We start from the raw sequence: 26,504 nt of genomic DNA on the forward strand, positions 1-26,504 counted from the left end.
ATGCCGTCCCCGCATCAATGAGCCTGTTGATCAGAAAAGACCACTAGACTGGTAATGACACAGTTCACTGATCAGTCCAGGAGAAAATAAAACTCCGCTTTCACCTCCTTTCCTACTTAAGCAGGACATTGACGCTGATTTTTCAGTCTACCTCAGATACTGACACCTGTCTGGACCAACAATGACTTGGACTGCAGCTCTCCTGATGATTGGTGCTTGGTGTGCTGCTTCAGGTGAGGCTCCTCCAGTTAAAACAGGTCAAATTCTTACTGTAATATTGGTGGTCAATTTAACGTATTGAAAGGGTGATTTATATTTGTCGATGCTGCGGTGTTTATGTGTTTCAGAGGACTACTGTTACAACGAACCACACTGTGGTAAGTGGCCTTATCTATGAACCGCTTTGTAATTATTTTATATGTAAATAAGGGCAAATAGATCTAAATTCAGTCATTTTATGCAATTGCTCTATTCAAATAAACTTATTAAATGAATTCAAATAAAGAGGATGAAAAAAAATTAAATTATATAAACACTAGATATAGGTTAAACATGATTATGGACACCATTCTCTAATATTTGGAATTTTAAAAAAAATTGGCAATAATGAAATATTTCCTGAAACCACATCAAAGCTTCATGTCTGGTGGTACTTCCTTCTGCTTCTCAAATGTTAGGTGTGTAAGTGTTTTCACATGTGCAGGATTCTGTTTTAATGCACATGAGGTCATTGTCCTGCTAAAAAAAATCCAAGAGCTTTGCCTCAGACTTGGCTTTCTGACACTGGGTACCACTACTCCCAAAGCAGCTCCACAGTGTGATAAAAGCTCTGCCTTGTTTCACTGCATTGTGAAAGGGGTAGGGGTTCATTTCTTTAAAGCAATGCACCACAGTCACAAAGAGCTATGCCTTGGCTTCCTCCATCTTGAGTACATAATCTCAGAATCATTGCAGCTTTGAATACATTACCCACTATTCTTGGTATAATGAGGTCTTCCTTGGGCTACTTGGCTCAGTGTGCAGTGTACATCTACCCTAAAAATACCTCTTCAGAGTACTCCAGGTCTTACTCAAAGTCCTTTAGGTGTGTTATGTTTTTTACTTCTTGGTACAGCATGCTGGAAGTTTTTTGTTTGTTGGTATTTTATGGACTTTTAAGTAACTATTTGTGATCACAGATGAACGTTGTGAGGCAGACAATACAGAAAACGACCATGTCGTTTTCATACGATGAAAGCATCATTCATTGGTTATTTTATTCTGCGTGAACACTGCAGTGAGTCTTTTTTCATTTACTTTGTGCCTAAAGAATGTAATTGATGAGGGTGCACATAAACGTGTGAGAGGATCATCACCAAAATACTGGAATTTTACTGAATCTTTGTTCATTTGTGAAAATACTCTAAATCCTCCGCTCAAGGTTCATTGGCACCAGTTGTTCTGACTATCACTCCTGAGATTTCTTTTCCCTCATCAGACCCTTATGCATGGGGAGACTCTTTCCCTTCATGCCACCCTTTACTTGAACTCCATCACTCCCCGATCAACTTGGACCATCACATGATGAGAAACGACTCCCTGGGGCCTTTACATCTGGAGGGTTTTGACGTGATGCAATCAGGCCACTGGACGCTCACTAATGATGGACATTCTGGTGAATACGCTGCACACACAGTCTGAACATGTATAGCATTGCTGCCTCCTTTTATGCTGGACCTGACACAACTGTTGCTGGTCCCAGTTGTGCTGCAGGTTGGCAGCGGCATGGCTGTGAGTGGCGGAGGACTTCCAGATGTTTACCACACCATTCAGCTGCACTTTCACTGGGGAGGTCCGGCCGTTAACGGCTCTGAGCACACAGTGGATAGACGCAGATACCCAATGGAGGTACAGTATGGTCAGTAGGCAGCTCTACACTGTCACAGAGCAACTATTTTGGCAAACGGATGCAGTGAAGAGATCCAATGATGTCTCTGAGCTTTTGTTCGGCTTTTTCAGATGCACATAGTCAATATGAAGTCAGTCCACCCAAACCTGTCCGTGGCTTTGGAAGATCCAACTGGACTTGCTGTTCTTGGCTTTTTCATAGATGTCTGTTGTCATACTTTCCCTAAATATTTAATTAATTGCTGAATTTTTATGTACAGCTGTGCTGACTGGCTCTGTTTTTGCAGGTTGTTTATGCAGACAATGTGCACTTTGGGCACATATCCCAAAAACTGTCTTCTGTTGCTTATAAAGGTTGGAAGAGACAAAGAAAATCCATCTCAGTTCTCTTATTTGTTACTTTTGATTGTGCTCTCATTATGGTTGTTCATGCTCCTCTAAAGGCCAGACAACTAAAGTCAAACCATTTCAGCTGATGAGCCTTCTGCCAAAGCACAACATGAGTCAGTATTACCGGTATTACGGCAGCCTCACCACGCCACCGTGTTCTCAAGCTGTTGTCTGGACTTTGTACGAGGTCCCCATCTACATTTCATGGTCCCAAGTAGGTCCTTTTCATAGTTTATAGCATAAATGAGAAAAACAAATAGTGTTTCTGATATTTAATTTAAAAAATTTACATATATTTTCTTGAAATTTTCTCCTCAGCTCGCTCAGTTTACCTCACAGATCTTCTCCACAGAGGAAGATGCAGAGCAGGTGACACCTCTGCAGAACAACTTCAGACACATTCACCCCACCTTCAGCTACGTGTCTGCCTCGAAAGATGCTAAAATCCTCAAAGGGACATCCAGTCAGCCCCTCAGGTCAGCTGTATCACTACATCTGCTTCAGATCATCTTACTGGGAAGCTTCATTCCTGGACTTTAGCGCTGCGGTGCCCCGTAACATTAAAACAGGAAGTCTTTTTTTTTTGCACAAAGAGTGCTGTGCTCCCTAGATCTATATGGCACCTAAGAATGTGATGGTGGGCCCAGGTTTCTCTCCTCTAGGGGGTCAAATTGTATTTTTATTCACTTGAAACAAAAGGGTTAATAACTGATAAAAGCACTAAACTGGGCAACATGAGACATAAAACAGTTAATTTTACAATTCATTTGACCCAAAACGAGTATATTGATGAATTTCTGTAGTTAGACAAGTTTTTTGTTTGCTAATCAGGTGCACTGCAGACGTTTACCGGCAAATGATGAATATAAAAGGAAAAAAAACTGTGAAGAAAAGTACTGTAAATGTTATTTAATGATCCATGAATCTACAGAGCTGTATTATGACTAAATTAGCAATTTGCTAATAATCTATCATGATTTCAAGAGACATGGCTTGAAATTAGTTTTTGCTTTATCTCTATATATGCATCGATAACTGTAGGGCATTTGCACTTGTTTAAAAAAAAAAAAAAAAGCTAAAATGCTAACATAGCAGGCAGACATTGTTTGTTTTATTTATTTTGTTTTGAGTCAACATTATATATGTAACCTGTTATATTTCTAATATATTTGGTCATTAGATGTGGCATTGGAAAAACATAAAGTTTTGATATGTTCAATATCCCCTGTTCCTGAAATACCTGGTCTTTGTTATCTCTCTCTCTTTATATATATATATATATATATATATATATATATATATATATATATATATATATATATATATATATATATATATATATATATATATATATATATATATATATATATATATATATATATATATATATATATATATATATATATATATATATATATGTATATATATATATATATGTATATATATGTATATATATATATGTATATGTATATATATATATATGTATATGTATATATATATATATATATGTATATATATATATATATGTATATGTATATATATGTATATGTATATATATATATGTATATGTATATATATATATATGTATATGTATATATATATATATGTATATATATATATGTATATGTATATATATATATATGTATATGTATATATATATATATATATATATATATATGTATATGTATATATATATGTATATATATATATATATGTATATATATATATATATATACATATATATATATATATATGTATATATATATATATGTATATATATATATATGTATATATATATATATATGTATATATATATATGTATATATATATATATATGTATATATATATGTATATATATATGTATGTATATATATATATATATATATATATATATATATATATATATATATATATATATATATATATATATATATATATATATATATATATATATTATATATATATCCAGTGAAATCCTACATAAAGTGTTAAATTTAATGTAAATTTTTATATTGTATTTTAATTCACATTTTACTGTTGAACAAAGAGACTTTAAAGAAGACAAAACTGCACCATGATACAACCATCTCCACCTCACAGCTGCTTTGGAGCAAAAGTTAGAAAGTCTTCATCTGGATACCTTTTTAAAATTGTTGAAACTTGTATAGATATTAAAAAAGTCCAGACTCCTCCTTTTTTATGTAATCCTCCCTGCAAAAAAAATAAGCCTTTTCATGTAAGACAATTAGACTGGAAAGAAACATGTAACTGATAATATGCATCTTAATTTGCAAGAAAAGAAGAGCTCTAAGTTTACAAACAGAATAAAAATGAAAACAAACACTCGTAAAAAAAAAAAAAAAAAAAGAGTGGCCAAATGCTTCACATGTATGTTAAAGTTCACAAACTTTTATTTGGAATTAACCTTTTGGACCAGTTTGTGTAGTCTAACAATAAAAAGTCCCAGTCTATAACACAATGTCTGTGCTTTTTTTCTTCATAGTTGATTACGTTACTCTTTTTTTTCTCCCCTCTCCCCATTGTTTGTTGTTTGATGATATAAACAATAATCATGCAAAGAAGTCTCCGTGAGTTGTAAATCTGTGGCTAAAGTGTGGACAATATGTCATGCTGAAATAACACAACCAAGCCAGCTCAGACAGGTGTTGCATGGATTTCAGTCTTCACTGAGATCCATGAGGCCTGTAAAAAAAAAAAAAAAAAGCCACAACAGGTTCAGACAAAAAAAACAAACAGGGTGCCAAAGTGGATGGAAACAGGACTGCTCGTGCTAAATGCTTGAGTTGCCATCAGCAGCACCAGAACATTTTGCAAACCTCTTACCATCACAAAAAGCACTGAAGATACAGTAAGAAGGTAGCTTGCATCATGAATTTAGATCCTCAGCACACCTTAAAATGAACATTGAAAGTGTAATGACATTATCATCCCCGGCCTAAGATTCACTGTAAATTTGTGGACAAGACATAATAAGAGCAGTGTGGGGGAGACAGTAATGGGATCTCCCAGAAACAAAAAAAACTTTGCTGGAAAAGTGAGTAAAAACAAAAACTAAAAGTCTCTCAGTTGCTACAAAAAAAAAAAAAAAACAACCAAAAAAGAAAACAACTAACAATAATAATAATAATAATAATAATAATAATAATAATAATAATAATAATAATAATAATAATAATAACGATGGTGTTAAAAGTGTTGCTTTTTTCTTATCAAACAAATATAACATTGGTCATTTTATACCATTTAGAAATTAGGTTGTTTTTTTTTACTTGATTAGCTTGTCTCTTTGGGATGTCCAAACTTTTGCAAGGTTTGGGGGGGGGGGGGGGGGGGGCGGGGGGGGGTCTGTACTTAACAAAGGATAAATTTCTTTCTGGGGGGGGGGGGTCTGTAGAGGGGGCTACCATAAGTCTGGTTCAAAATACAGAAAGTCCCTAGAATGGAGCTGGAATGATGACCAACAAAACAATAAGGCGCAGTTGGAGCGACACTGTCCAACCAATCAGATCACTCGGCATGGAGGCGTGTGCTGCTCCCTTTGGGCTCTTGATATGTATTAAGCAGATGGAGACGGGTGTGATTTGGGCTCCCATGCTGTCTCTCCCAGCCCTGCCTCTCTGCTTGTGGTCACACCATCCTCCTCCTGTCACGGCCTCGGAGCACACACATGCACACACACACACACACACACACAGAGACACACACAGATCTCAGTGTAAGGCTTTACTCTGGGGACTGTGACCAAATGTGAATCCAGGGATCCAGGGATTGTCAAGCTGCAAAGTTTGACTGCACCCAAGCACAACGTGACAAGTTCATAACAAACAAGCAGAAAGGAGTCAAATTCAGCTCTCAAATCAGTAATCTATCCAATGTTGAAGCCACACCATAACTAGATGTTTAATTAACATTTTCACACAAAGGTTCTTGAGATTTCTTTAATGTGAGATTCATGCAGCAAAGTCTGGTTGTCCATGTTTTATCAATCTTACTTCCAAGAAGGATCAATCAGTTGATAGAAAAATAAAAAAACTATATTGAAAACTTTTCTTTGAGCTGACAAATACTAGCAATTTGTAAAAACTTTCACTAAACATTTAGCTGATTATTCTTCTGATTAAAATATTAATCTGCAGATTAATTAGTTGTGATTAGTTGCCGTTTTATGCAGACCTGTTTAAAATGAGCTCCACCTCAGCCAGCTACACCAAGAAAGCCTGTTTTAATTACGTGCCTCATTTATGAAATCATTTATAAAGTTGCATATCTCTCAAGAATAAACGGATAAATAATCTTTTTAAATAGAAATAAAGAATTACAATTTTTTTTTTTTTTTACGTCATTACTGAGTTTATTTCACAGTTGAATAACCAACATTATTTATCAAGCGTATGGCACATTTTTGTAATAGAAAAATGTCATTCAGAGTTGTCTTGTGGGCGCCACCCCACAGTTCAACACAGCATGACATATATGGAAGCATTAAGGCACAGTAGATTATAGACAATGCTTTTTATGGTAATAAATCTTTAGTTTTGTACAAGATACCGAGTATTTTTGATATTTTAACCTTCATGTAATGTACATGGTCTTTCCAGGTTAATTTAGAATCTATTATAACCCCTAGAAATTTCACATCAAAAACTCTTTCAATTTCAGTGCCATCTATTGTTAATTTGACCTCTTTAAATGACTCTTTTTTTCCTTCCAAATATCATGAATTTAGTTTTAGATACATTCAGTGACAACTTATTTCTGTCAAACCTGGTTTTGAATAAAATCAATGACTGTGACTGATACGTGACTGTGAACACGAGATGGTTCTTGATTCTGTTCACACTGATCTGAGCATTTCAGGAGCTGTTTATCCAGTGGGTTTTTACATTCTGAGATTTACAAAGAATAGATTAAAAAATATCCAGTGAGCAGCAGATGATTGGACTAAAATGCCCCCTGGATGAAAAAGCAGACTGGTTGGAGATGATAAACAGTAGTAACTCAAAGAATCTCTACTTGCAACCAACGCATGACGAATACCATGTCTGAACATACCAACATATCCAGTACATGGGCTCCAGTGGAAGACCACACTGGGTGGCACTCCTGTCTGCTAAGAAACTGAAGCAGCAATTCAGGAACACACTCAACAAAACTGGAAAATGTTTCCCTGCTTATGTGTTTTCATTTCACCTGTAACATTTAGACATTCTGGTGAAGTCAGAATTTGGTACAAACAACATAAAAGGTATACTTTGGGCTCCTTAGTATCAACTGAGCCTCATTATACTTGACTGTTCTACAATGACTTTTCTACAATGGATTCTTGCGGACGACTGGATTCTGAGATATTCTTGTTAAACAATTAAGCTAATAAGTCTGGGCTCATTCATTGTTTGACTCTTATCTGCGTAATTTACCACAGCGTCAGCAGGAGACACGTCTGTGTGGACTACTTATGAACCGCAGAACTGGACTGGACTATAAGTTTTAACTGAGCGAACAGCCGGCTGACTGTACAGGAACTTATCAAATATATATCTCGCTTCCTTTTTGTTCTACATTAAAACCTGGTAATCTGAATTGGATCATATGGCTCTGCCAAACCTAAGCAGTCTGACAGAATCATCCTGATAAAATCCTTAACATTGATTTAGCATCAGTGTGGCTGTATGAGCTCATTTTATGCAACTATTAATTCCATTTACTGTTTCACATTGTGCATGCCAGCTTTGTGGGAAAAAACAAAACAAAAAGAAATTTATTGTTGATGGTTGTATGCAAAATTGCTTTATTTGATTTTTTCTCCATTTTTTTAATACATTTGTCATATAATAAATAGACACAAGAGACCGGCTGATGCTTTCGATGTCATCCCATGCCGATTCTGCACCTTTTTCTTTTTTTTTCTTTTTTCTTTTTTTTTTTAATTTCTCAACACCGCAAACAACTTTTCATAGAATTTACAACACAAAGTTAAAAAAAAAGAAAAAGAAAAAAAAAGAAGCTTGACACAAGCTGAATTTCCTGCTGCCAGCTCAGTACTCACCTCGTCATGATACATGGATGTCTGAGCTGTGTTCACTTAGCAAATCCCAGGGAACAAAAATATATATATTTATATATATATATATATTTAGATAGTATTCACAGTTACATTATGTACACATTTCAAGATAACAAAGCAAATGGGCAGAAAATGAAGACGTTTCCACAAGAAACAATCTTTCAAAAGGGAGGTGGAGACTTTTCCTGTACACAATGGAACTTTTTCTTTAAATAGACAACCTTTTTAACCATCAGATTCCTTTACAGATCCCTGAAAATATTTTAAATACTCAGTCTTTTGTTAAAAAAAAAAAAGGAAAACAAATTTAAAAGTGTTACCTCTGTGAAGATAAAAAAGCTTTCGATCTTCTGTACAAGTAATCATATACAATATGAACATCAGTGGTGAAGAAAAAAAAAGAAGAAAATCTTCATTATTAATCCAGCTGAGTGAAAAAGCAATGACTGACTTGGTCTTTGAGAGGGAACTGACTGGTTAAAACAGGGTATGAAGCAGAAGTACAAGCCTCGAGTGCATTCAGTATTTTTTCTCAATGAAATACAAAGAAACAACCCTAATGGGGTGTAAGGAGGTCAGAAGAGACTAGTCAATGGCGTTAGAAACATTAAACACAGGTAGAAAAACAACTTGGAGAGAAACATATGAGTACATAGACATTAGCCAGCCATCCCAGGTACAAATAAAGGAAGCCAAAACATCAAACACCCAAAATAGGCAGAAATTCCTTGCACATGCTTGTTTAAACAGACAAGCAGCCTTGTCAGATTAAACAAACAGTTTCACATTCATATGGCACTTAAAATTAGAGATAATAATAAGTCCTCCAAAGCTGAAAACTTACACTAGCTTGTTGTTACTCAGTAGACGACGACAGGATGTGATTTTGCTTCTATTTTTCTTACTCGGCATGATTGGTTCTGCTTGCAGCCTACAGGGGGCAGTACACTCACATTCTCAAGCCATCAATAAACACTCAATTGAGTCAAGATTTTCATTCACACTGAAGCACACACATAGTGTCTTTGAAAGGGGAGAAAAGCATGATGGGGAACTATTAGAATGAAAAAAAAAAAAAACCTAAGAAAAAACAAAACACTGGAATACAATTAATGCAAATTCTGCACCTCATATCAAACTTTTGCATAAACTAACATTAAGCAGCATGACCCAGTGGGAGCTTGTGGAAGTAGAAGATTTTTTTTTAAATATTCCAAGTTTTTGCAGCATGATTTAACCATTTTGTGTTTCTCAAAAGCATTGTTTTTAGTTTGATTTATATCAGGGCGAAGAGATGCAGAGGCAGCAGCGAGTAGCTTTGCTGTCCTGCCACCTGCCATTGGATGGACGCCCCCCTTCCCTCGTGGAAGTTTGTCTCTCTCATCAGTGTTTGTAAGCAGCTGAACATGTGTTTCTTTTCTTTTTTTTTTTTTTTCAATTTTGTTTGTTTTTTTTGTTTTTGCACCACTTGTGGTGTGGATCGAGCTTATGAGACAAATAAGAGAAGGTAGGTGTCAAGAGTTTGTACAAACCAGAATGGATGTGAAAGGAACTGTGCTGAAATACTGTCTAATGTTGAGATGAGAGGATCAAATGCTGCACCAGCAATGTGTGTGTTTACACAAAGAAAAACAATGTGTTTTTCCTGTTAAGAGCACCATAAATCGTAAACAATCTTGAGTTTAATGTATGAAGGGTGCCATACAGGTAGCTTAGCTCTATGCAGGCGACTCAACACCTTGTCTCCTCGATGAACTCCATTCCTCCTCCAGGTTTTAGTCATGGAAACTTAACAGCCAGTGTTTTTCCACCCTGTGGGAAATTCTTCTGACCTGGACTGGACGTTAATTGAGTGTTCCCCTGCAATTTTCTGCCCCACACAAACATGGGATCTTCTCGTCCTCGATGGGGAACTTGTAGTCGTAAGTGATCTCCTCATTGACATTAATCGGCTGTCTGGAGTAGATCACTATCTTTTTCTGCGACTCCACTGTGATGACTTTCGCATAACAGTTAGGCTGCGAGAAAAAGAAAAGAAGCATAAATAATAATACTCCCCCCAAAAGCTTGAATTTGTACACAGCACTAATCCTAATGTTGGCTTACATTGCAGCTGTGGTTGATGAAACGGGCAAAGTTGCCACACTTGGTAGCGTCTATGATGGTGTCGTGGTCTACCCGGAACATGTAGCTGCTACCGATACCTTCCTCTTCGTAGCGCTTCTCTCTCATGTCCGCAATCACCTGTCAGAGACGATTGTCACTTATTAGATAGAAAGATAAATGGATCACTAGATTACTTGTTATTTTGTAACTTTTACTTGTGTAAAGTAATCTTAGGAGAAACTTTACAAGATCCTGGATGAAAATGAACATACCTGGATGAAATTTAATGTTGCGACATTGCATAGGCTTATCAAAATGATGTCACAGTAAAAGTGTGCTGTAACAGTTCTCCAATACGATGTTGATGAGTGCGATTTAATTTTGGCCATTTACCACCATCTAAGGCCACTGAGATTTGGTGCTTTTCAGATGTGATGCAAACATGTGTCCAGAGTGATCTGATCACAGATGCGAACACACTCAGATGACACAATGAAAACTCATTTGAATCCAAAGTAGTTTGGGACATTTGAGGCCACAGTCTCACAAGAATATGAATTAATAATAATACATTACATTAATATTATGCCTTATTGCAGATTGCACTCAAAGCACAAACATTTGATCCATTATTCATTCACTCCACATTTATACTTGGTGACAGTGAGCTACATGTGTAGCCACAGCTGCCTTGGGGCAGACTGATGGAAAAATGGCAGCCAACGTGCACCAACAGCCTCTCTGACCACCACCGAAACATTCAGAATAATTCATAAAGCAAAAATTCCCTGCAGAAACAGCACTGACTTGTTTGCGCACCAGGAGCACTGTGAAATTGCAACACGGGGTCCTGTGATCTTGATTTCACACCTAGTTAACACGACTGTGAAAGATCTTTGGCTTGACTTAAACAGTAACATAATAAATAGCCCAAGTCTGTCTTTTAATTTCTTTCTTAGACCAGACACAAAAAGCATTTTCCGCCTCTTCCATCTGGCAGAGTAGGAAGCTTCTGCCTCATTTCTCTCAAAAACAAAAGTCCATTTTCCTTTTATGGACAGGAACGATCCATTTGTATCTACAGCAGGACAGTGATCACCGAGACGCGCATCAATCAGGACGTGTGTTAACATCAGGTCTGAACAGGAATACGGTCTTAAAGGAAGACGAAATAAATGAATGAACAAAAAAACAAAACAAAAAAACAAAGAAAAACTTATTTACGTGGAAAATCCATGTGGCACAAACCAGCTAACCATTTCTCACCTGTCTGATGTTCTGGCCCACGTACTCGATTACCATTTCATCTGCAGCTATTGGCTCCATCGCAAACAGACCCCACTCATGGATGTGTGACTTACAGAATCTGATTTTCTTCTTACGGAACTGGAGGAGACCAAAGTGCCGGATTAAAAACATCACTGCAAATGTTCCAGTTAGAGAAAAACACAAACTACAAACACAGTGGAACATATCCCCCCCCCCGGGCTACAGTAACACTGATGTTGGTTTACCTTCAGCTGGTTGAACTTGAGCAGGTCACTGTCACATGCGAACGAGGACAGCAAACGCCGTTGCTCTGACCGCCGCTCTGAGCCAGCTCTGGTGGAGGCGTGGACCTGTGCAGGAATACTCATACCCTGCACAGATGACAAGTTCACACACAGGTTGACATGGTGTACTACTTCTGTTTCTTTTATATGCCAACTGGATTTAACCTCGCAGCCACCTTAGGCATTCTCCTACCTGCGTGTCCATCGGCGGCTCCTCCGACTGCAGCCGGGTGCTCTGAAGATACTTAATCTTATCCTTTTTGTCGATTTTGTAATATCCCTCGCTTCGTGCACAGCCGGTGGTGTGATCCCTCATGCCATCGTCTCTTCTCTTCTTTTTCACTCCAGGGATGTTGGTAGGTGCAGGGAAGTCAAGAAAAAAAAACAAAAATAGCAAGACTTCTGCTTCACAATTCTCATTTTAATACAGCTCCTTTTTTTTATTTTTTTTAAACCAGCAGAGGGCGCTGATTCTCAATTAGCAGCAATTTTATTAAGGAAGAAACTTTTCTAATCCTTATGCTCTTGCCTTTTTTCTCTAGACAGTGGTGTACTTTGTAACTTTGTTTTAAAAGAGAGGGACATACCGATAAACTGAGTAAATGTTAAGTAGTAAAGGATATGAGGATGGTTGACCCAGAGCGTGTCGTTAAGCCAGTCGTTGCCATTATCCTGCTGGAGCATCTTGTCATACGTGATCTGCAGAAGCCGAATGTCCTCCTCATCTATGCCTTCGTTCCAGATGTCGTACAGGATGGTCATCTCCTCAAATTCAGAGCGTGGGTTAAAATATGACCGAGGTGGTGTTGTTACAGGCGACAGGCTTTCCAACAGTATCTCTTCCCAGCATCGCCGTGTCCTCCGAACTGGTTTTGTGACCACAGGCGCCTCCTCTTTATAGGAGAGGAAGCCATCTTTAGCATGTAACATGGTCAGTGGATCTCCTTCTCCTTCCCGGAAGTCCAGGCTTGGGTGTTTGGGTGATTTAGCAGACAACATTTGTATGGATAAATCTTCCAGATGTGCTTCCTGAGACAGAGCTGTGGAATCAGAGGAGAGCTCTAAAGATTCGTCCTCTGGAAACACAGCCGTGGTCTTTTTGCCTTTAGGTCGTCCAGGTTTCTTCTTTGACGGGGTGGTGTCTGACGATTCAGTGATGTCTACAGAGAGACTAGTACGTACACCTTCGAGGAGGCTGGCTGAGTGCTCTGTGTCCGCTGACAAGGCTTGGTTTGGCAGGGCGTTGATGGGCGGCTCCTTAAAAACTGGCCTATCGTCGAGGCTCTCAGAGGATATTTTCCTATTAAGTGTCAGCGCTGTGGGGTCAGGGAAGACAGGGGTGAATGTTAAGTCTCTTCCTGGAGTACGAGGGACACCTGCACTCAGAACTGGGGACTGTGCAGGGTAGGAAAATGGACTACCGGGGATGTGAGGGGAGCTAAGCAACAGACTGCTACCTGTCAGAGGGGCATCACTACCAGGTGTGATGGGCACGGTGTCAGTACTCTGGGATTTTCCCAGAACTCGGGCACGCTCCATCAAGTCCCTGCCCGGAGTACGGGGGATATCCTCGTCTGTAGGGAGCCTGGGACGCTGTGGTAAGTTAGGCAGGGAACCACTGGGTGGGTGGAGGAGGGAACGACCTTCTACTGCAGGGTGAGGAGGGAGAGGGAGGTGAATTAAAGATTTTGAGTCCGATTTAAGGACAGATGCGTTTGGATCTAACTGGGAAGCGGTTAATTGACCAGGAGTGCAGGGTACTTCTTCAGGCTCTGCTTTACCTTTAGGTTTCACCTCCTGACCACTCTCAATCGGGGCACCTGTGGGAGTGGGTGGCCGGAGGTTTGCTACATGCTCCGCAGGTTCAGATTTCACGGTGATTCTGCCATCGACATGGATGTCTTTGACTGAAAGACATGAGAACATATTAGTTTGATCTTATCCCCAGGATAAAAACATTTTATGACAAAAGTGGGAGTTTACGCTCACCTGGGACACCTTTAGGTGACGGCGGCTTTAGGTCCACTACCGTCTCCTCCTTTGGACTGGGAGGCCTGCGTTTGGACTTGCTACTTAGCTCCTCCATGTCCTTGGGCTCCTCCTTGGCCTCTTTGACTGGTCTTGTAAGTGGACTTGGAGGTTTGGTGTCTGTGTCCTTGTCCTCCTCGTCAGAGGACGAAGATGAAGAGGAAGAAGAAGATGAGGAAGAGTCTGCATCTTTGCCATCTTCTACATCTCCTGATTTTGTCTCCTTTTCTTCCTCCTCTTCCTCTTCTGAGCTTAACTCATACTCCGAGGATGAGCTCTCTGCCGAGGAGTCGGAACTTTCTGCTGCTGAGGACTCTGAGCTGGCTTTGGAGGAAGCCGAGCTGTCAGCTTCTGCAAGAGACCAGGCAAGAAATGCTAAACAACAGGGACATAGCAGGAACCAATCAGATCGTTGCCAGATATATGAAGTACCATCATCAGATGAATCTGAGGTTGCACTGCCACTGGATGAATCTCTATCCTCTTCATCATCGCTCTCCTCATCACCACTTTCCTACAAGTTGACAAGACAGATTACAAAAAAACAACAATTGAGAGAAAAACAACAAAGAAAACCTAAAATACGATGTGCACTTATTTATGACTGAGCTAACCTTGCCCGCAGAGAGCCTGTCTGTCGCCTTCACTTGATCCAACTCCTCATCCTCCCTGTCAGACAATGACTCCTCCTCTCCCTCACTGTCCAATTCAAGGGGTCGTGCATGCCGTCGCTTTGCTGATGTGCCGTCACCATCCATTTTGGAATCTTCCGAGGGGAGCTCAGCGCGATCACGGTCTGACAGGAAAATGTGTTTGTTTTTGTTTTTTTGTTTTTTTTAAAAAAAGACTGCATAATACACTTCCAGATTTGCTTTTGCAGAAGAGAATTACCTTCATCTTCCAACTCATCATCCACAGGGGTGGACGGTCTGGCTCGTTTACTGTCTCCGGCCACAGCAGCCTCAGGTGGATCCTTCCTTTTCACCTGTGCACAAACCCAACTTCTCAGCGCTAACCTGGGGCAAATACTCCTTTCCTCATGTTTCGTGAAAATATAAATCTTACTTTGAAGGAAGGTAAGCGGATAGCTCCTCGCAAACCAATTCCAAGACCCATTCCCTCGTAGCCAAGCCCTTCACCCTTGTTCAAGTTTTCTAGCAGACTGGAACCAATCATCTCTTTGCGTTTGGGTCTGTCTTCTTCTTTACCTTCAGCACCCTTCACTGGAGTCAAAGATGCCTGACAAAAATAATAAATAAATAAATAAATCCTTGTTTGTTTGTTTCTTTTTTACAATTGATATGCTTTTAAAAAACAACACACTCCAGATGCAATTACAATTTTTAAGTTTCTCAAATCATTTTCAAACTGCTATTCAATAAACTTTCAAAAAGTAATGAAAACTCCTTTTGCAAGCTGCAAAGAAGAAAAATTATTGTCCTCAGATTGTCTTTAAACTAAACAAACTATTAAAACTATTTCAATTAAGTACAACAAGAAGCTTGAGAGGAAGTCCTCACAAGCCAGAACCTGAGCCCATTCTGAACCCTGCCTTGACAGATTACTTAAATGATTGATGAGCAAAACTGTTGACTTTACTTCATGACATCTCACCACATTTCAGCACCATTTGCATTAATAGCAACAACAAGACAAGTCAGCTCAAATAAATCCATTATGGCACTAGTTAAAGTGCCAGGTGCCACACTATTAATTCAAAACTCTTGGTAGTGAGTACAAGCTTGACCACAAAGAGGCAAATTAGCTTCGACAACAGACAGATTATCGTTTGAAGTCAGAATTAGGTAGAAACTAACTTTTTTTTTTTTTTTACTCACCTTTGCTGAATGTTCCTTCTTATCCCACCACTCATCGAAAGCTCTGAAAGCCACCACCTCAACCATTTTGCGGTTAAGGTCCCTCTTCATGATGGCCTTCAGCTCTTTGACAATGACCAGCAGCACACCATCAACAGTAGCCTTGTGTGGATCTTCCTTCTTTGTCTCATACCCAGGAGGAGGAACCGTTGGATTGAACTTTGGTAAACTGGAATGCTGCCACTGCTGACCAGGTGCTCCTGTACTAGCAGGTGCAGCGTTCATAGAAAGTGGTGGATAGGGTCCCCCAAATGGCCCTGATGCACCACCATCCATAAAATGAGGGTAAGGAGCCATGCGACTCAGCATCTGCTGCTGCATTTGGAAGGACATGGGGACTGTGCTCCAGTGCTCCCACCGTAGGCAGTTCATCAGCTCCATTTGCATCAACGACATAATGCCAGTAGGGTAGTGACCCATATGTGGAAGCATATGTGGAGGCACTCCGGGATGACCGGCCAGGTGAGGATGCCCCGGCACGGCAGAATGAGGGGCCAGATGAGGATGCGGGATAGGAAAACTAGCTTGGTGTTGTAAGGGGTGATAGCCAGCAGGGTGAATGGAAATGGTCTGCAGTGGGGACATTGCAGAGTTTACAACAATACCCTTGCCGCAGTCTCCACTGGTTATTGGTGCTCCTGGCATCTCGTCATCGGAGATTTCCATGTCTTCTCCTGATGACTGATGCCCCTGTGTGGAAAGAGGACAATCTGTCTAAACCGTGCACAATCCACATCATCACCTTGACATCAGATCAGTAACTTAGAAAAAAAAAACAACAAAAAAAAAAACAGTGGGCATAATGTAATGTTATTTATATATTTATAACCCTGTTTTTACCATAACAAACAAAGCTGGATATTGTTGAGGATTTTCAAACAGAGTTTGAACAGAAGCTCTTCTTTGAGAAATAAATGTTTGGCTGACAAAGCCTGTTTGCCGACCAAACACAGATGCAACATGCAAGTAACCATGAACGAATCTTGACAGAACCAGCAGACTAAAACAATAGCAGAGCGATGTGAAGTCAAAGTACTGCCAGCTCACAATACTTGACTGCTTTTGATATTCATAGACTGGTGGGTGAGGGACATATTTCATAAGTCGGTGCCAAAGTGAAAGCAGACACCTTGGTAATATTTCAAAAATTACTTCAAACCTGATCGGAGTTCAAAGTTTTGTATGCCCACTAGTGTAGTCAAACACAGCTGACCCACGTCTTTGGTCAGCGTGTTTGTTCAGGCAACGACATGTCCCTAAAACCTCAGCATGAGCATGAATGCAAGATTTTAACATCAAACACACATCACAATGAAGTCTCAGCTGTTGTTGGATATAAGAAAGTGATCACCTAACAAAATTAAACAGAGCAGAGTAAACTCAGCACGGGAGTGGTATCGCTACCCAAATGACACATTTACACAGTTTGCTTTGTGATAACTTGGAATATGAGAACAGAGAAGTAATCCTGCCTGTCAGGCTCAGCCAAAACCAGGAAGTGAGGTACTGAATGGGGCCAACAGCCAAACTGTGTTTTCCTCCATGTTTGTGTGTGTGTGTGTGTGTGCGCAATGAGTGTTAGAAAGAGGAAACAATGCCCTTTCGTTCTGCAACAGCAGAATGACTTGTATTTCTCCTGTCAGAGCAAAGTGTACGAACAAACCATCAAAGTCTGCTGGTTTATCATGAGATTAGCTTCTTATAAATGTGAAGGTGTTTGTAAAGCTGCACTTATCAGAAGTTTTATATTTGAATGAAACAAATACCTTCTTTATGGTTGCTATTTGTTACCAATTTGTTGCTACTTAACTGAAAGATTCACAAATCACATGGCAGTCACAGCTCCAAACAACAAAAACAGAACCTGGCAGGATAACTTGCTAAGAAATGAAAATGTCCCATACAAAGATAAACAAAAACAATGAAAGAGGTTTAATACCACTACTACTATCACAAACTGAAACTACACCTGACTTCCTGTGTCCCCTGCATAACTGTCATTCACAGCTGCACACGTGCCATCAGCACCGCAGTACTACCAACAAGTCAAAAGTTATGAGCTGATTCCTGCAGCATATTGAGCTCTTTTTTTTTTTTTAACAAATCAGGAAAATTTAAATGCAGTTATTTTTTTAAATACATGCTCGCGCCTTACCGTGTCCATTTTATCAGTGGGAGTGTGGCCTCCAAAAGGTCCATCTTTGAGGTCATCGTTGTTTGCCTTCTCATGGACAGGAGAGCTTATTCTCTTCATTAACGAGGCAGTTCCAGGAATTGGCTCATCGTCATCAGAGTCTGGCAGTGGTGTCGGGCTGATATCCTCCAAGCCCGTGCTAGACGGACGGGAATTTGGCTGCCCACCTTGAGAGCCGCTGTGGTATGGTGGGATTGGAGATAGCTGAGAGGATGAGGAAGAAATGGGACTGCCCTCCATTCGCACCTCGTTGTCCGAGTCTCGCTCCTCGAGGAATGGCAGCAATTTTGTCCTTTTTTCCTTGAGGAGCATTTCAATGCGCGAGTCCAGGCTGTTGCGCTCTGGATCCAGCACCGGCGAGCCTGGTGAGGGGCAGCCCTCTGGTGTTTGAGGAGGAGGGGTAGTTGGATGGGGCACAGGTTCTGGTGGTGGCTCAGGGATTGGAGGAGTTTCTGGTCTCTCCTTGACAGGTAAAAAGTCTGTGGCAGCTGCCAGTGGGGGCTGTGGTGGTCGGAGGTACTCACCCTCCCTTTGGGCTGAGTGGTGGAAAGCTGGCTCTGATGGGGGGAAGGCAGGAGGTAAAGGAGCCTGATAGGGGGAAAATGCTGACGGAAAGTTAGGTGTAGCAGGAGGGGGGGCAGTGTAGTTGAAGGAAGGGGTGGAAGGTGGAGGTTCAGGTGGGGTGAGCTGGTGTAGTTTGAAAGAAGCTTGTTCAGTCGGCGTGCTTCGATACAGGTTGCTGCGATATTGGGGCCTCTCTGGTCTGCGGTTGTACGCATCCTGGAACTTGCTCTCGTGTCTGCGAGACTTATAGCTTCCGGAGCTCTCAGGACGGCTGGACTGATACGCAGGTGTGGACTGTCGACTGGAGTAACTAGAGTCTTGAGAGAAAGGCGTACCTGTCTGGCGTGGGGTGTGAGGGGTTCCCTGAGACTGGGGCGTGTCCTGCCTTAGGCTGGAGTAGCCCGTCTCCAGGCTAAGAGGGGTTGTGGAGCTGCTGGGTGGCAATGCTCCTCCAACAGCAGACAAACTGCTCTCTGACAACCTGCGGATGGGTTCGCAGGCCTGGGAAGAAACAAACACAATGGAGATCAGTCCTGATGCCACAAATAAAACATTCATTCTATGTACATCCTGAAAAACTTTAACTTGTGAGCTGAAAAGGTTTAATGTTTACATGCAACAGTACAAATAATAATCCTCAAATACAAATAATTAGCAGAATGTCAAAATGTCATGCTACAAGGCCAAAGTGTAAGTTTCAATGACAGAATTCAGACCACAGTCAAAGGTCTGGATCACATCTATGCTGCACAGCTCTACCCCTTATTGCATGGGTAACATAAATGACAAGTTCTAGGTCAGCTTGGTTTGGCAAATTAGCATTTTTCTACAGAGCAAAACTGCCATGACATTGTAACATGGACAGGCACAAAATAAAAGAAATTAAAAAATAACAACACTTCATTTTAAGTGGTTCAATTAGGACAGCAACTTCAAATTAACCAACATTATGCATATAGCTGCAAGTTATTATTATTATTATTATTATTATCAATAATAAAAAATGTTACCAGCAATGCTTCTGCCAGGCTCCGAGGCGAAACTTCCCTGGCTTCCTCTCCACCAACAGGCAGCGTCCGTGGAGTATAGCTGCCATTCATCAAGAGCTGGAAGTACCTAAGGCGATTCTCACCTGCAGAACAGTAAAAATACATGGGTCTAATGTCAGGATTAGAGAGCAGGCTGGAAGCCAATTAAGAGTGATCACAAATTACTTATGTCTTATTCAGTGTTTAAGAATGCCAAAAATTAATATTTGTGAAGTGAAAGCCCTGGAGAAATACAGTGTGAACTGTATTCAGTTGTTGCACACATAACACACAATAATATAGCAGTCTAAACAAACACATGCAATCATATCAGTACCATAATTACAAAAACTAACATTATTTAAAATAAAAACAAAAGTACAATTCATGAGTATATTTTCTATTTCTAGTGAAATCCGTATCACTTAAAACGTGTTACTTTTCATTTAGACTACACATATGCAAAAATATAAACTTGTGCAAAAAAGCACTGTATTATAAAAGCATTAAATGATCAGGTTTGCAGCTATAACGAACAACTGAATCATTTTTAAAGTGCTAATACAAACTGAGGTGAAGAGGACAGATTGGTTTATGTTTGTTTACAGGTCTGAAATTATGCACAGAGGGAGTACACAGCACCATCAGCTCTGGGCTTGTGGGAACAGACTCGTTTTCAATTAAATTCAATTATCCCGTTACCAGGCAGCGAATGTAAATCTGAAACATGTGACTTCTGTCACTCTAAAAAAAAAATATCAAAACACGGTATTATAACAGCTCATATTTTTGTGCCGATGCATCTGTTAACTGATCTGACTGCACAAGCGCAGCGAGAACGTCTTCGCTCTGAATGAATGAATCACTGTTTACCTTTTGGGTCCAGCTCCACGTGGATGATGTTTCCCATCACAGACGTGTTGTGAAGCGACTGAACAGCCACCTTAGCTGACTTTACCGTTTCAAAAACAACTTTAGCTATTCCCAGGTGCTTTTTGTTCTTCGGATTGTAAAGGATCTCAACCTCCTCGATCTCTCCAAATTTTTTACACATGTCGGTAAGAAATCCTTCTCTGATGTTGTCGTTCAGCCTGGCGAAAGTCACTTCCTTTGGAGGCACGGGGCCGATGTAACACTCGTCGATCTGGGAGAAAAATGACAGGTGTTGAGGTGAAGTGTCGCCGGGTTAATGTTGCGCAATGTGGGGCAACTGCTGACAGATAAGACGAGAGTATAACGATGCTTAGGAAGTGTATACTAAACGTGCTAATGCTACAATGTCCTGAAAGGAAAGCATGCATCTGTGCAAATGGCCTAAATAATCCTCCGACAATCACTCCACATCCTACACTTGACAGTGAGGGGGGTGTGTCTACAACTTCTGACAGCACCTCATGTCCACATGGAAAAATCCTCAATCAAAGCTTCTGCTCCTGCAGATACCTTAAATTTGGGCACCGGCAAGTCCGTCTCTTTGTATTTGGTCCAGAGACGACCGATCCTCGGGTCCCGGACCATGTCCACCGGTGGTATACCGGGGTTCTGTGGGAGAAATGGGTGGCACACAATCCTGTTATACATCCCATCAACAAACTTCACAGAACTAACTTGTTTTAAAAGTGGTCCTGTAAAATCCAGAGGCATTTTAAAACATCAGAATTAAGACCTCCGACCCGGTGTTTACGAGGCTGAACATGCCCGGCAACACGGGTACATTGTAACATATCATGGAGGTCGGCGACTCGGTTACTATTGTAGACGTTTTCGCCGCGTCAAAGGCGGCACTTACAGGCATGCTGAAAGTCTGTCCATCGTAGCGATACAGTTTGTGAGATCCCTTCTTCAGCGCCGGGTCGATTATCAACTTGTAACTTCTCCAGTGGTGACTCCGTTTCTCCGCCGAACCACAGACGGGATGACTGTCCATGCCGTTCGCCAGACCTGAAACGGCAGCCAGCGACAGGGAGAGAAGAGCTAACGTTATCGGGAGGCAGCGCTAAAACACGGTCCTCTTACCAGCCCCCAACACTTTTAAAATGCCTGACGCTACAGATGCATGACTTTGGTGGTGGAGGGAACCCCAGTGATAGCGAAAATGGGATCTAGCGTATATCCCACTTTCGGAAAACAGGCATTAGGAGGGCTGGAGAAAGAGGAAAAAAGAACAAGCTTACTTGAACTCTGCTTTCTGCCATGGTCTTCGTTCAATCTGTTCCTCTCTCCTGGCTTGGACATTGTTCGTCCGATCGAGTGTTTTTTTTAATTGACGAAAAGATGTAATCGCTTTCCTTATGCCGCTTACATTACATGATTTAGCTTGAAGAATACTGCCTCCTTTTCGGCGAGAGCCAGCACATATTGTGTGCCTCTGGTCTGTAGCTGCTGTCTCTCCCACAATACACCGCTAGGCTTGCCCACCCCCTGTGTTGGTCGCACTTTCGTTACAAACTTGCCTCTATTCTATCGGTTATTTAATTAAACGGACACCTTCCAAGAAATCGGGATGTTCAAAACCATTCAAATGGTAATAGTTAAATTAATACGAATGTTTACTCGGAATCTGGTCGCAGTTTAGTGTCGAAAAACCTGTGAATCATTTTGTGTGGAATCTACTGATAGCATTTACCTAGCTGGCAACACAAGATAGACACGGGGGGTAATATCTTCTTAACTGCCTCGAAAGGCTAATGAAGCTGATTTGGTCGCGAGCTTTTATGTTCGGATGTGTTGTCATGTATAAATTCTGACACATCGGGGCTTAGTTTTAGATTAATAAGTCTAATGCGACGTTGCCAGGGTAATTACCTGACAGCTAAAGATAAATATGTTGCAGAAAAAATGGTTTAAAGACTAAATTTATTTGCTTAGCTGTTAAATTTAGCCGTTTGGCTCAGGTTTGAGACTGTTGGAATGCGTCGGTTTGTTTCAATACATTTCCGTCAGTTAGTCCAGTTCAAACCAACGAACTCGTGCCTAGTGTAGGTCCTTCTTATTTAGGTTATAAATCAAGAAAGTAGTACATTTTATAGTAAAAAAAAAAATATATATATATATATATAAATCAGTTTTCGTGTTTTTTTTTCTCGATTCTTTGGACGAATTTCTTTTTGTCGAGCGAAGTGGGTTTTGTTTGACATTGCCTGTTTTGCAGTGATCGGGCAATTGGCTGGTTAACAGCGGTAGCTCGCTGAGCCAATCAGAGCGCAGCAGCAGTGGAGCTGTCTGCTATTAGAGGCACGGCTCAGAAGTCCTTCAACAGAGAGCAGGGAGAGGGGGCTGAGCGCTCTCGGCAGCCATTTTCCTTAAACAGGACTCAATGGCCTATATGGGTTTCCTTTGTTCCAAAAGGGATCTTACACTTGATTTCCTCATCTCTTACGGACTATGATAAAACTATGATTGCTCCTTTTAAAGGATTGAGAAGATGGAAGAGAATGTACTGGATGTAATACCCTGTGACATTTTGAACCTTTTTTGCTCTGCCTGGAAACCATCTTTGTCTTAACTAGGTCATGGCACACCCATATAATAGTATTTATATTTCTTAAGTGAAAAAAAACCAAATGTTGTGAATAAACAGCTTTATGATTTTGGAGATGTTGTGTGATAGAATATCCACAGTTAAAGTGACAAAATGTTTGCAATGCACTTATGGCCTTGTAGGAAATGAGTAGCAATAAGTAAGTTAAATTCTTTTATAATTAACAGTTTTGACAATTGAGTAATGTCAAATGTAAGGCATGCAGTAATTGTTATTAAAAGTATTTTGTTTATTTCTGTTGAGTTATCATGAGATTAGTCACATTAGTTATGTAATGGCCAACTAGATGCATTATGTTCATTGCATGCTGGTGTATAAATATTGAGGATTTCGTACAACAGCTCCAAAGTAGGCCATGACTAAACTAATGGTCTGTTTATTTTAGTTTAATGTGTTTTTACATTTTGACTGATGAATGGTTAACATTTTGCTTTGATTAATGACTTTAAATACTTTCCTCTCACAGCAGCATGATGGCTTGTCTTGTGCCCTGTCCTGCAACAGTGGAGGGACAACGTCAAGCACGATTAGGTTCGTGCTGTCCACTCGCCATTTAGGAGGCAAATGCGTCCAAAGTGTAAACGCCGGCTTGACCTTGCCTCAAGGGTATATTTGAATATCTAAAGAAGCCCTTTCAGGTAGCCCCTCTTTACTTTTTTTCGAAGGAAAAAGTACCAATTTTACAAGAACCTAAAACACAAACAACAAAATGTAAGAGGAGACAGATGGAGGGAAAACGTCTGTGATCAAAAATATTTACCTCAGTACATTGGTGAAATGCAGTTAACAGGCCTAAACGCAAGGACAAGACTGCTTTCAGCTCCATCTTCGGATCCTTTAATAATGGCATTTAAAGGGGTCAAGAAAGCGTCCCCTGAAAAGGAAGGAATCCATTAGCACGATAGCTCTTCTGAAAAAAAAAATTCTCTTTTTTCTTTTATCAGTGGTTGCATTCCCCTTTCAGCCAGCGAATATGCATCTTCAAGCATCATCTGTGTGGGCAATATGCAAACCATCTCTTCTCTCTTCTTGAAGACAGGATTTCAGTCGAGTATAACCTCTTCAATTTCAACATTTCTATCTGAGCTGCATCATATAAAACCACAAGGAAATTTGGGGGAAGGTAACGGCATTTGAGCTTTTTCACTTAACTTACCAAGTCATATCTGCACTTAAATTTAAAAGATATAGATTTTATGACAAAAAGACAATGTCAGTTCACTGTTAAAACTATAACTACAACCCACATTTTTTGCTTGATTTGATATAACAAACTTACAGTTAGCATTCAAAACAAGTAATCCAAGTCTTAAACGAGCAAAGAGTCTAATAGGGAGAAATCTTGTGTTTTTCACTGCTTCCCTTTATCCAAAGACACCTTTGGGTGGTAAGTAAGCTGTACTTGCTCACTGGTTTCTCTGCTGTTCTGTCTCAAAATGGCTTCTCTACAGACAAAGGGAGCACTGTGCTGTAAAAATGTTGCTGCGCCATAACTGGGTGAGGCTCGGGAGTGCGCCTTTTCCCTCCCCCCCTCGAGGACGTCGCTCGTATTTCAACATTTTTAAAAGGAAGTGGATTCGTCAATAGGTTTAACTGGAAATGGTGTACGTTTCTCAAGGAAAAAGTGAAAGATGACGGACGGCACGATGGAGACTTTATTAAGAGCTACATGATCAGATCGCCGGTTGCTGGGCTACGTGCCCTGGTAACGGCTTTAGTCTTCGAGCTCTGGATGGTTGCCATGCGAGCTTGAGCGCGCAGCTGCTCCCCCACACTGCCATATAAGGTCAACAGGAATCCTCTGCAGCAAGCCGTGTTGTCTTGGTATCTGGGTGAAGGGTGCTTCGGGCTTCTGCGCGTGCTCTGGTTCCACACAGACAACAGCGGACCATCAACCAACCGACAGATAGTGTTTAAAGCGACGCAGACCAGATAGAGGAAGCAAATAAGATGCAATTCAGCCTTTTTTCGGTGAAGGAGTTAAAAAAATGTAGGTGGGAGGGTCTTCATTTGCATGCGTAAGGGGGGTCCCCAGGTGTAGACTATGTCTGAGTTTATGTTGCTTGTTACGCACTTCTTTTTGATGCGTATGTGTCTGCAGCACACAATTTCAGCGTGGGTGACAAGAGGCCTGCTTTTCCTGTTCCCAGTTCCTAGCCTCGAGCAACTACCAAGCACGCGCAGCCAGGTCACGAGGCTGCTGACACCCTTTTTCTCTCAAGGTTGGCTGGCTGTCCCTCCCAGCCTACACTGCAGTGGTCGAAAATTTATGAAGAGTGATGAATGTGTGAGAAGAGCTAGAATTGTTTTTATTTAAGAGCTAGTGTTTAAATCCACCAACCAGTTTTATTTCTAGGCCTTTTGTTTGCTGTGGGGGTAGAGCGAGAGAGAGAGAGAGAGGAGGAGTGAGAGAGAAACAACACATTCCCCAGTGGGTTGAGCCGCTTAGTTTTTTTTTTTTTTTTTATCGCTGACAGACTGGAATATTCCACACAAGGGATTGGCCTCTCTTCCACAGGACAGCTGTCTCTCTGCACGGCGAAAAAAAAACATTTCAACAATTGTTCTTTGTTCATTGATGAGATGTTGAATGCGTGTGGATATTCTGTAGGATACATTTAATGTTCTTAACAGGCTTTATGTGAGGCTTCCAGTTTCACTCTGTAAGTCAAGCAAGCACCTTTTTTTTAATTGTATATTATACATGGATCTTTTTTTGCTTTAAAAAATAGACGTTTTATTATATACTAAACCGTGGCTTATTGTAACATATGAAGCATAGGAAAACAGTGTATGGGTCCTTCCTGTGGAACCAGAAGCAGACAGGCACACTGCCACATGATCTTCCTTTGTACTTTCAGCTTTTCATTCTTATGGATTGCTCAGTGAATCAATGCAGGCATCCTCGGAGCTTTGTGTCTTTTTTTTTTTTTTATGGACACACCTGCTTTTTAAAGGATCTTTTTCAGATTGGTACTGTATTTGTTTAAAACAATAACATATCCTCTTCTGTAGCTCTGAAATATTTGCATGCATTTGACTGTAATGTCTATGATTTAGTCTCATTTTCTTGGTATGTCTGTGCATGGGATTCATTCAAATAAATAGACTGTACACTAATTATTTTGAATTTCTTTTCTTATTCTATTATGTGAGAACTGAAGCAGTTTAATGCATTTTTATAAAACTATTTTCAGGCCTGGATGTAAAGCTGTGTTTTAGCATATAAAAGCAAAATTATATGGGAAACA

At 40.3% G+C, this 26,504-nt stretch overlaps 2 protein-coding genes and 1 long non-coding RNA gene across 5 annotated transcripts; 2 read left to right on the forward strand and 1 right to left on the reverse strand.

Annotated features, from left to right (window-relative positions):
• Window positions 1-322: 322 nt before the first annotated feature.
• car15 (carbonic anhydrase 15) lies at window positions 323-2,817 on the forward strand (the record flags this gene model as incomplete). Its single annotated transcript, XM_079256339.1, has 7 exons — window positions 323-377; window positions 1,478-1,654; window positions 1,742-1,887; window positions 1,999-2,091; window positions 2,175-2,241; window positions 2,331-2,491; window positions 2,596-2,817. The coding sequence occupies 7 exons, from the start codon at window positions 323-325 to the stop codon at window positions 2,815-2,817; spliced, it is 921 nt and encodes a 306-aa protein (XP_079112465.1).
• Window positions 2,818-8,084: 5,267 nt separating this feature from the next.
• Window positions 8,085-24,716, reverse strand: setd1ba (SET domain containing 1B, histone lysine methyltransferase a). 3 transcript variants are annotated; one of them, XM_079256593.1, is made up of 19 exons: window positions 24,533-24,716; window positions 24,014-24,127; window positions 21,502-21,653; window positions 21,156-21,254; window positions 20,586-20,856; window positions 19,695-19,816; window positions 18,082-19,185; window positions 15,888-16,616; window positions 15,115-15,288; window positions 14,941-15,034; window positions 14,664-14,845; window positions 14,482-14,563; window positions 14,011-14,400; window positions 12,645-13,928; window positions 12,215-12,381; window positions 11,983-12,108; window positions 11,735-11,854; window positions 10,469-10,606; window positions 8,085-10,380 (listed from the first exon to the last, which is right to left on the reverse strand). In XM_079256593.1, exons 3-19 carry the CDS (start codon window positions 21,637-21,639, stop codon window positions 10,207-10,209), a joined length of 5,394 nt encoding a protein of 1,797 aa, XP_079112719.1. In that variant the 5' UTR covers window positions 21,640-21,653; window positions 24,014-24,127; window positions 24,533-24,716; the 3' UTR covers window positions 8,085-10,206. The 3 variants fall into 3 exon arrangements, with proteins under 3 accessions (XP_079112719.1, XP_079112720.1, XP_079112718.1); XM_079256594.1 differs by lacking the exons at window positions 24,014-24,127; window positions 24,533-24,716 and adding an exon at window positions 21,887-22,021 and having other exon boundaries at window positions 12,645-13,670; window positions 13,803-13,928; XM_079256592.1 differs by lacking the exons at window positions 24,014-24,127; window positions 24,533-24,716 and adding an exon at window positions 21,887-22,021.
• On the forward strand, window positions 22,982-26,373 carry LOC306768293. Its single transcript, XR_013771654.1, has 2 exons — window positions 22,982-24,376; window positions 24,705-26,373. It is a non-coding gene; the product is annotated as an uncharacterized lncRNA (long non-coding RNA).
• The last annotated feature ends 131 nt before the right edge of the window (window positions 26,374-26,504 follow it).

This window comes from Telmatherina bonti (genome assembly GCF_933228915.1).
Source record: "Telmatherina bonti genome assembly, chromosome: 17".
Classification (NCBI taxonomy): domain Eukaryota; kingdom Metazoa; phylum Chordata; class Actinopteri; order Atheriniformes; family Telmatherinidae; genus Telmatherina; species Telmatherina bonti.